We start from the raw sequence: 11,603 nt of genomic DNA, 5'->3' as shown, positions 1-11,603 counted from the left end.
ATTCGATTAATTCTATGCTTGGATCTATAAAGTTTATACATGATTATCTTTGATTTTATGTCTTTCATTAAATTATTTACATGGACTGTTTAGGAAACTTTGACTCTTTGTTATTCAATATGTTTACATGAGATTCTTAGATGTCATATTATTAGGCAGAAAAAGAACCTACATTAGATTTAATTACTTTAACTTAATTGTTATATCCATGAGATGACAAAGATTGATTTCGAGTTGTCACTCTAAAATTGGGGATTAATTAATAATTAGATAATTACTAGTTGAATAGTGGTGGATTCTGAAACCTTGGTAATTCTTACCTTATTGAATTCTCATTTATTTTAATTGCTTCCTTAGTTTAATTGGTTTAATTTTCTTAGAAACTCAATTTGGTCAACTAGGTTAGAATTAGTATTAATTTTAGATTTAAATTAGACTTTTCAATTTATCGACCTCGTTACCACTATTCTATTTCTAGATTCGTGCGCTTGCAAGTATATTAAAATTTTCACAACATGAAAAAACAAAAACTTTGATAATTAGGAAATTATGTTTGCCATGCATTCATAAATTAAATCATTTAAAGTTTAAACTTAAGTGCCCGTTTAGTTTCTTATATCTTAAAATTTCTTCAAATATCCTTGTTAATTATTTTTGTTGCCCATTATAGCATGCATGTTTAATAATAAGGGTGTCTTGAACTTTTTTTTAAAAAAACATAATAATATAACAGATGCTTAACACAAAATTTAGGCACTAAGCATACATTCACCCACCCTCTGATAGTATGGTATGAGAGGTGTCATTCACATGTTGAAAGATGGATACTAATGCATTTTGTTTGAAGTCAAAACATCAAAGCCATTTATTAATTAATTGACAAGTTATGTCTTAACTGTCAATCAAATATTATATATGGAGATTCTTTACCGTATTTCATATACGTTCTTTATTTCTTCACAACCTTTAATTAACTTGCACAAGCACCACAGTGGTTCCAATAAATTTTATTATCATAATTATTATAAAACAGGTAAAAACTCATTTAAACCTTATATTTTGAAGTTAGTATCCATTAAATTCCTATATTTTTTAAAAATACCTAAAAACATCTCTACCGTTAAACTATTGATTCTTTTACTATTATTTTTTATTCCTTTTAGCTTACTTTTATAGCATTACCCTCTAACAATAATGTTTCCTTTTCTAATATTAATAAAAAGAAAAAAATTATTACCAATTTAACCCCAAAAATGAAATAAAAACAAAAGAATATACATTAATTTTTATGAAACACTCTGCTGGGGAGTTAATATATTAGTTTTTTTATTAATGTCTAAAAAAAATTGTAATTTAGTTTTTTTTGCAACATTAATTTTTTTGGACTCATATGATCTCCCATAAAAATTAGCAGGAAAAAGGACATGTAAACTCCCAAAATTTGAAAAAATGCTCACCAATACCCCAAGTTTTTAGAAAAGGAAACTGATACCCCTTTTGACCATAATGTCCTTTATCTCTATTTCCCAAAAAGAAAAATTGACTCTAATGTTTTATAATAAATAGAAATACAAAATCAAAATAAATGTAATAATATATACATTTTAAAATAATTTCAATATTTAAAAAATATTTCAATATTTTACAATCTATTAGATGTATTTTATTATATTAAAGTAAATTTTATAATAAATTGAAATCATAATATTAAAATAAATGTATTAAAATTTAAGTTATTTTGAATATTTATGAAAAATAATAATTTTAACATTATTAATATGTGAGATTTTTTAATTGTAAACTGTAGTTAATGCAAATATTTATTTAAAATCTCTATAATAAATAAAAATAATAATAATAATTTGCATATTTGAATTTATTAAAATATTTTAATATTATTAGTCTACTACATAAATTATATCATTTATATAATATTTGTATTTATTAAAAAGTTTAAAGTTAATTTTTTTGGGGATAATAGAGGTAAATGGTACAATGGTCAAAAGGGATCTTAGTATCCCTTTATGAAAATTAGAGGTGTCTGTGACCATTTTTCCAAACTTTATGAGTGTAGATGTCTTTCCTAAATTAATATATATTCATTTTGTTCTGTTTTAATTTTGGGGTTAAATTGGTAATTTAATTTTTTCCTTTTATTAATGTCTTAAAAAGAAACATTTTTGTAACAGGCTAATATTGTAAAAGCAGATAAAATGAACAAAAATTAATGGTAAAGATGTCAATAGCTTAATGACAGGGATACTTTTAAAAATATAGGATGTTACCGGACACTACCCTCAAAATATAAGGTCTGAACGGACTTTTACCCTTTTACATCATCAAAAAGATAGGAGGGTAGCCGGACCCCTACCTATTATATAGTTCAAATAATGAAGAAAATATAAGAAGGGGAAACCAAATCCTCCTAATAGAAGCAAGATTAAAAAGCAATATACCGAAAAGTTCCAAAAAAATCGAGCCAATAAGGCAAAATCAAAAAATCAACGTTGAACATATGGGATCTCTCATGAGCATTTAAACGAAGGATGCTGTACAAACCAATTGCAAGGTCCTCATAAATAAAAAAATCATTGATAACTTTGATGAGTACAGGCCCAGTTGGCCATGAAATCAACTGTAAATGTAGCCTCTTAAAAGACATATCTGATAATGATAAAAGGACTAAACAATAAAGCATGAATTTGGCCAAGGAAATCTTATCGCACTAAGCCATGAGAAATAGCCCAAAAGACCACGATGGCCCAATCAGACTCCGTCTCAAAAACAAAAAACACAAGCTGAGCAGCAAGATCCAAACCCTTAAGAATAGCCATCGGCTCAATGAATAGAACAGGCCGGTGTCCTAATAAAGAACCAAAAGCAGCTAACATCACTTCTCAATGGTCATGTAGAATACCGCCAGTAGCAAACATACTAGGATTGGCTGTAGAACAACCATGCGCACTCAACTTCACACCCCAAATGGCGGCCTCAACTTGAAAATGAATGAATCAATCTACGAGGAGACAGAATAATCTACAAAAATATACGTGTCCAAAATACCCCTCAACTAAATTGTCTAAAACCAAAAGTAGAGTTGGCGAGCCTAAGGTCAAAAACTAACTAAAAGACAACATCACCCACATGAAAGACAATAGAATCAAACCTAAAAATATTTCGAGTCTTCTGGACATGTCATAGTATGAAGCATGGGAGAAACACTCAAATATGTCATCGAGCACAGTACCATCATTGAATAAACAAAGCATAGGGAGATAAAAAGAATGAAGGTAACAAAGACCAATCATCAAATAAAACCACCACTATCCTAACCAAAGGGCAATCCAAAAGTAAATGTCTGATAGTCCCAACAGCTTTACCACAATAACAACAAGATACATAAACCCATCAAGCACAATGACCATCCAACTAATTTGTATTAATAAAAAAAAATTTATACTATATAAAATTTTGGAAGTGATTCAATTAGGAATAAGAAAAGTTAAATGCCTATTTGGTATGACTTATCTTATGATTATAAGTACTTATTTAATTTCATAAGCTTTTATTATAATTTTTATTGTTACTTGATTTTTTTTTTTTACTAGAGCTTTTGAAGCTTAAATAAGCTATTTTGCCTCTATTAGCAAAAATTCAAATTTTAGATTTTTGAAAATAGAGGTTGAAAAGTTTTTTTTAGATGTTAAAATATCTAAAATATCATCTACCTATTTGACAATCTTATTTTATTCTTTTCATAATATAATTTTAAAAAAACTTGTCTATTAAAATAATATTTTGAATTTTTAATAAAACCTCTTATTGGAAACTAAACAATTATTTTTTTTTAAAAGCTCTGCTAACAAAAACTCTACTTAAAATAATGTATCAAACAGAGCCTAAGAGGCAACTTGACTCACTTTCCTTTTTGCGGAATATATGCAATTATCAGAAATCACATTGAATATTTTCCTATTCATTTATTGGATCATAGTAATTAGGTGAATCAAATGATGAAATGCAGTGGCCTTTGTGGAGGACTAAAATTAGTTATCTGATCGAATGAAAAGTAAAAAAAAAAAACATTAAAGTCTGCTTTGGCAAACCTCACGAATAAAGGTCATATATAATATATAAAAGTGAGGCAAAAAATCCCAAAGTATATTATTTATCTTTTGGATGGTTAAGAAAAATCCCAAAGTATATTATTTATCTTTTGGATGGTTAAGAAAAATCCCAAAGTATATTATTTATCTTTTGGATGGTTAAGGTATAGCTTTTTAATTACTCAGGAGTAACTTCGATTCTTAACATAGTTTTTGATACCGGATTGACACAAAGACTTTTTAAATACGAAGGACAAAGCAAAAGAAGAAATCATTGCTAACATTAATAATTAATTAATGTCATTTTTATATCCGTTAATGATTGTATATTTTAGGATTAGCCTCATTTAATTTATTTTTCTTTTATGAATTTGAATTCTGTCTTTATTTTTGAATTATATCTTTATTTATGTGACATATAAAATGAATGATCCACTCTTGATCGCTGGGTTTTTAAAAATATTGTGCGACATGTCTATTAATTTTTTAACCAAAAAAGAGCATATAGGAAGAAATTGAGGTAAAGGATTTCTATACTTAGCTTGTCAAAAAGATCGAAGAATATAAGAAGTGCAAAAAGCTCCACATTTTTCTAGACACACACACACACACACACATATATAGATGTTACTTTTAGAAGAATAGCTATAATAGATGTGAGAAATTCATTTACCTAAAATATTAACTAATCAACATGAACCCTGTTTCCATTCATCCAAATTTGTTCAAGGCCGCAGCTGCGGGCAATGCTGAGCCCTTCAAAAAAGATATAAGAAGGGATGAAATTGAGAGCTTGTTAACAGCACAGACCAAGAACACAATCCTGCATATCAACATCACATCTCGAAAAAGGAAAAACGTGTCAACGAAGTTCATAGAAGAAATTCTTGAGATATGCCCATCACTTCTACTAAAAGTTAATGCCAAAGGCGATACTCCACTTCAAGTTGCGGCAAAATTTGGCCATTCCGATATAGTGAGCGTTCTTATTAAAGAAGCAAAATCAGCTCAACATGGAAATGAAGAGCCAGAGAGGGGGTTGAAGCTGCCAGGAAGATGATCAGGATGGCGAATAATGAGAAGAACACAGCACTGCACGAGGCAGTGTGTCATGGCAACGTCCAGGTGGTGAAAATTCTAATGAAACAAGACCCTGATTATTCATATTCTCCAAATAATTTCGGTAAAACACCGCTCTACATGGCTGTCGAGGGACGATATTCTGAGATGGTGATTGAATTATTAGAAAACTGCACATCAGTGTCCTATGAAGGCCCCAAAGGAAAGACGGCTTTGCATGCTGCAGCAATGCACTTTTATTTTGGTAAATTTAATTACACCCTTTGGGAATTTCAATATTAATATCTTTCTATTAATAGATTCTATCCGTAATATTGAAGTAAATATGCCATTTTAATTCATCGGTAAATGATTAATTAAGAAAAAGTTTATAGTGTGTTTTCATATAAGGGATGCGATAGATGAATTAAATAGTTCATTTGTTTAAAATAATGCTCAGTACTCCTTTCTCATCTTTCTTCACCAATTTATTTTCTTTTGCTAATCTAAATTGTTGTGCTTGGACTGCATACTCATAGCATGGTTAATCTATTTACCTTTTTACTCTTCCTTAGAGTAGCAAAAATTGACCTTTGAGATAGCACTTCATGCATGCCTTGACTAATCTTCTAAGAGTTGGTGTTTGCAGGTGGGATAACAACTTATGATTGTGCAAGGCAAATCTCTGGTTTGCAGTTACGAAAACTGGGTAATGTTTGCAGCTTCTTTATTTAACAAAGTTATTATTCTCAAGCCATTATTCGTTGTCGTTGTATTTGCTGATTGGTGATATTGCAGGCTGATTTGGACATATAATTATGTATATTTAAATTATTAAAAATTTTGATTATTATTTGACTTATCTAATGTCGTCTCAGATAAGGCTGCCTTCCAAAAATTACTTGAGAAAAAGGAGGGTCTGATCCAAAAAACGGACTATTATGGGTGGACTCCAATTCATTACGCTGCATATCATGATCAATATCAACAGATACGTGTGCTATTAGAAATTGATCAAACTGCTTCAAACATTGCTGACAAAGATCGAAAGATGACAGCTCTACATTTGGCAGCGGGCCAAGGGCATGCCCGAACAGTTGAAACAATTCTTTCCCTTAGTCCAGAATGTTATGAACTGGTTGATAACAGAGGATGGAATTTCAAGACTTAAAAAATCTTCTGAAAAATCCATTAGCAAGGAGCCTTATAGATGAGGGGGATGCCAATGGGAACACCCCTCTCCATGTGCTTGCTGCTATCCACCGAAAAGAATTCTTTAAAATTAAAGTGAGATATGACACTGGAGGCAACTACGGCGCTGTCAACAACAAGAATGTTAGTGTTATAGACGTGTTGATATATGGTTCTTGCGAGCTCAAGGTAATTAAATTAATTTGTTCTCTCACCTTATGTACCAAGCTAGCCTATTTTCTTTTTATTGCTTTATTACCCTTTTTATTTTATGCTATGAGTTATTACTTTCAAATGTAAATTTACAGGAAGACGTCCGAAATTTATCGAGAGATAATGGCAGAGGACAGTATTCAGATGGTATTATTTGCAAGAGAGCACTGTTACCTTAGATCATGAGGATCAAAGTTTTTCTCATTTAATTTATATTTATCAGTTGTGTTCAGCATTTTATGAATTGCAATTGGAGGAAGCTGGCTGACGTTGTTGACTTATATATTTTGAAAGTGATCATGTGGAGACGAAGTTGTTGGGTTGTTGTATTGGTATTGTTGGAAGTGTTTGGATGATTTTGTGATTTACTTATTGAATATTATTTGACTTCATCATATAAAAAGTAATATAATATTTAATAAAAGAGGGAGAATTCACTCTTTAGTTGAAACGACCCGTCCCGCACCCCCAGGGCAAGTATGTCTAAACTCGTATAATCAAATCGATAATAATTATGATATCTAAGAATTCTATCAAAAATTCGACAGAATCTCCCCTATAAATAAAACATCCCCAAACCTGTAATTTACAAAACAATACTCCCAAAATAATTCAATATTCATCCATCCTTCATAACCAACTTCTCAAGTCAACATATCAAATATCACCCAAATAATTCTAATATTAAAATACAATGGTTATCCTTAATTACAAAATATAATAAATAAATACAATTCGCAATATCCCAAATATCAAAATATTAAATCTACGACTCCTAGCACCATCACGTGGCCACAATTTCAAATCTAATTATCGTTGCTGGGTCGATTGATGTACCTGCAAATCTCCTGTGGGGGGAAAAATATAAAACAGAGTGAGTATAAAACTTAGTGAGCTCAGTGAGTGAATAGTAATTTTAAAAAAAATAAATTTATTTAAAGTGATTTAATCTTTCTCAAATTAATTTCATCAAAATATCATAAGAGCTTATATAAACATATTCAATTCAAATCATTCACTGAAATAAATATATTACATAAATCTGAATAAAATCAATGAAATCATAATACTTATAATATCAAATACTGAATAATAAAAATTATCATCAAACAAGTACCCAAGAGAATGATCTTATCATATCCGGACCTCGACGGACGGGCAATCAGGGAACCATCATGCCCCGGAGCTACAACGGATAGATGGGGAAATCTCATCTCATATCTCATGTGTCTCAACATCTGTATCTCTGTAATTATCATACTGCATGCATAAGCCCCCAAAAGCAAAAGCGCCCAAACACACGGCCCAAAGCCTCTATGTGTGTTCAGACGGGCCCCAAAGGCCTCTATGTGTGTTCAGACGAGCCCCAAATGCCTCTATCTCATCTCATCTGTATCTCTGTATTCATCTCGTATTATCTGTATCTCTGTATCTGGAGGGGAAGGGTATTGTCCAATGATTTTCCAAACAACAATTATACACATGTACATAAACATATAATCACATCTGAAATCTCATTTTCTTTTTATTCAACATATCTCAAATCTACTCAATTCTAATATCATGCATTTACTCAAAAACGATAATAAAATCATTAATCAAACTCATTCTTAATAACAATAAATATCAACACATAGATAAAAATCAATTTTCTAAAAAATCATTAAATCAAAGCATCAAATACTTATTTATCAAAACATACTGCACTGTATCATAAAATTAGCATATACTATGAAAATATGTTTTGTATATTCCACTCACAGTGACGAAGTCCAGACTCGGTATCAACAACATCCTCGGGTTGATTCTCGTTCGCGGATCCTCCTAATCAATGAAACGACGTAATCATTCTCCGTAAACTTGAAATACAACTAATTTTAACATAATAATTCTCGAAACGAATATCTATCAATAATAAACTATTCCCGCATGCACAAAAATTACCAAAATGCCCCAACATGCCAAAATTACCAAAATGCCCCCAACATCATTATTTTACCAAATTATCCTCAAAATCTTCAATTACTAAATTGTCCTCAATTCAGATCACGAAATTACCACAATGTCAGAAATTACGAAATTACCCTCGGCAAGTAAAATTACCAAAATGTCCTTAACGACTTAAATTATCGAATTACCCTCGAAATCTCAAATTACCTCACTGCCCTAACCTAAAATTACCAAATTATCCACTGATTCCATAAATTACAAATTCACCCTAAAATTTTATGAATTTACCGAATTGCCCCTGCCGGTCAACGGTGACCGGACTTCAGTCAACGACGACCGGAAGCCTAGGTCTGATAGTTCAAACCTCGGTGAGTCCAATGGTGTCAGCGGTGACCTCCTAGGCGCGGCTATGGCGGCGGATCGTGCTCCCAAAGCCGTGAGCTTTCCAAGTGGCCGATCGTCAACAATCCGGCCGTCTGAGGTGAGAAGGTTGATTGTAAAATGTTGCTGGTGACGTGAGGAGTAGAACCCAGCTGGAGGTGTGCCTAAACTCCGGCGAATTGACGGCGATGGTGATGGGTTTTTGGCCGTGAATACCTTGACACACGAAACAATGCACTACGAAAATAATGTGCAAATCATCGCACCCATGATACCATGTTTTAATTTATTTTAAACAACAATTTAGTACTATTGAACCTCATTGTTAGAGCTACTCGAGGTATAACGATTAGGGGAGCTTATTGAATATAGCGAGTGTTCTTATTGAAAGATACATATGCTATTATAAAATGATTAAACTGCTTCAAACATTGCTGACAAAGATCGAAGATGACAGCTCATCATTTGGTAGTGAGTCGAGGGCATGCCAGAACAACTGAACAGTTGAATGAATTCTTTCACTTACACCAGAATGTTATGAACTGGTTGATAACAGCGGATGAAATTTTTTCATTATGCAATGGGCAGTGGTTGTTTTCTTTTTTCTTTATGATTTAAAAACTCTTCTAAAAAATCCGTCAGCGAGCAGTCTTATAAATGAGGAGGATGCCAAGGAGAACTCTATATGATTAGGAAGACTCAAGCCAACTATCACACTCTCAACCGGCGAAATGTTAGTGTTAGACACATTTTGAAATATGGCTATCCTTAGCTCAAGGTAATTAATTTGTTAATTCTTTCAGCTTATAAATCAAGCTTTCTTTTTTCATAAATTTATTTTATTTTGAATTTTATGCATTAATTCATATTCAAATTCAAATTACATGAGGAAATCCAAACGTTGTCCAAAGATGTTGGCAAAGGACAATATCTAGATGGTGCTATATTCATATTGACCTTACTGTATTGATAAGGCCAGATCCAAATGCAGTGGCATGCGGTGTGGTGACTAGACCGGGCTAGCCCAAAGAATTATTCAACATCCCTTAGATTTTATGGTATTTTTAATTTAAATCTTTTTTTCTATTAAGTATGTCCTTAAATCAATCTTTATTAAAACAACTAAATTAATATTTATAGTTAAGTTATTCTTATTTGGAACCTTTCAAATTCAATATTAAAATAGACCAAGTTTCTTGATGTTGCCATTTTTTTTCAATATTTTTTCAGTTACGTTCACAGAAACATACACAATAAATTCATAAATTCATAATCTAACCTTGCCCGATCGAATTTCCTGGGTCCCGCCTATCAAGATGAATTGCAAAAGGATTATCTTGACGATCCCATTTATGATCACAACTCACCTTTATGCTTACAAAATAAAATACAAAGTATGTATCCTATGCGATTGTTGATCGCCACGTATTAATCTATAGTTAACTTTATTAGTTCATGGTTAATGTGTTAATTAGAAACATCAATCATTTGATAATATATGTACATTGTAACTCAATTTTTATTTGCAAGGTCAACTATTTTTAATCTCGAAATATGAAAACGGTCAATTATTTTATTCAATATTTTTAGTTTTAGATATAAATAAAATTTACTAAAACTGAAATGAAATATAATTAAATCATAAGTCCTGCATTATATATAGGATGTTTAATTGGTTATTTTTTAATATCTCATTTCAACTAATATTTAAAATTTAAAAAAATCATCATTACAAGAATATGATTCAGTGAGCTTTTGGACACTTGAATGCGTGACAAATTTTTTTTACTAATAATATTTAAATCATAAATTAATTAGACTACCTTACACAGTATTATCGTGGTGTCGCCTATCATAAGATTAACAGTGGATCATTATTCCATCATTACATTTTTATATTTAATTCTTTTAGTAAAATTTTGAAACACGTGGACGTGCATGGCCCATCTTTGATACTCGTGAAATCTCACTATGCGCGGCAGTATTTTTTCTAGAAGCAGCTGCCTTGCCCATAAAAAAATGTTAAATCTTCTTTTTCTCAAGTTAATTTTTTTTTATCATATTAACTGAGACAGAAAGATAAGTCGCACAATTATGAAACGTATTCATACTAGTAAATATACAGAATGGCACAAATTTGTTGGCCTATGTATGTTGGAGTTCCAATTTTCAAGGGTTTTATTTTGTCCCTTGCCGGGCGAGTTGAGCTGGTTATTACTCCTGACCGTAGGGATTGAGTTAATAATTTTTTTTTCTTTTTTTTTTTCATTGAAAACACTACATCGTTTTGCCTTCGTTTTTCTTAGCGGTCTGTCACCCCATGATTGATTTAACATTTCTCTTACCAAATAAAAGGGTAAGTAAACATTAATTAAAAAAATGTCCAGCTCACCGAAAAGCTAACAGATAGATGCATAAAAACTCTATTCTCCTCCACATAAACACGAAGCATTTAGATACAACCCTCAAATAATAAAGTTACTGTTTTCAAGTCATTTTTCAACACCATTGTGTTTACTAATTGGTACCATTGTTCTAACTGACTGATTTAAGCCTTCAATGAAACTATATTGACTCATATTTCCAATAATTGGACCCTGATTTCAAAGCCGGAGTTAAAATACTGAACCTTTCAAGGATATGGGAAGAGATGTAACTTTGAACTTGACGCGTCGGTGGACTTAAGTCTGAGTGTGTAAATGT

General features: G+C 31.3%; 1 protein-coding gene across 1 annotated transcript; it reads left to right on the top strand.

The window, feature by feature from the left end:
* The first annotated feature begins 5,171 nt into the window (after positions 1 to 5,171).
* On the top strand, positions 5,172 to 6,748 carry LOC127899937 (uncharacterized). Its single transcript, XM_052434085.1, has 5 exons — positions 5,172 to 5,430; positions 5,815 to 5,874; positions 6,044 to 6,261; positions 6,315 to 6,545; positions 6,665 to 6,748. Exons 1-5 carry the CDS (start codon positions 5,172 to 5,174, stop codon positions 6,746 to 6,748), a joined length of 852 nt encoding a protein of 283 aa, XP_052290045.1.
* Positions 6,749 to 11,603: the final 4,855 nt, after the last annotated feature.

The sequence above is a fragment of the Citrus sinensis genome, chromosome 9, assembly GCF_022201045.2.
Source record: "Citrus sinensis cultivar Valencia sweet orange chromosome 9, DVS_A1.0, whole genome shotgun sequence".
NCBI classification, from domain to species: Eukaryota; Viridiplantae; Streptophyta; class Magnoliopsida; order Sapindales; family Rutaceae; genus Citrus; species Citrus sinensis.
This window is presented reverse-complemented; position numbering and strand designations above follow the sequence as displayed.

Coding starts and splice junctions, on each gene's coding strand:
- LOC127899937 (XM_052434085.1), top strand. CDS start 5,172: ATGGCGAATAATGAGAAGAACACAGCACTGCACGAGGCAGTGTGTCAT. Junction 6,262..6,314: donor GCCAAGGGCATGCCCGAACA/GTTGAAACAATT, acceptor GGTTGATAACAG/AGGATGGAATTTCAAGACTT. Junction 6,546..6,664: donor ATGGTTCTTGCGAGCTCAAG/GTAATTAAATTA, acceptor GTAAATTTACAG/GAAGACGTCCGAAATTTATC.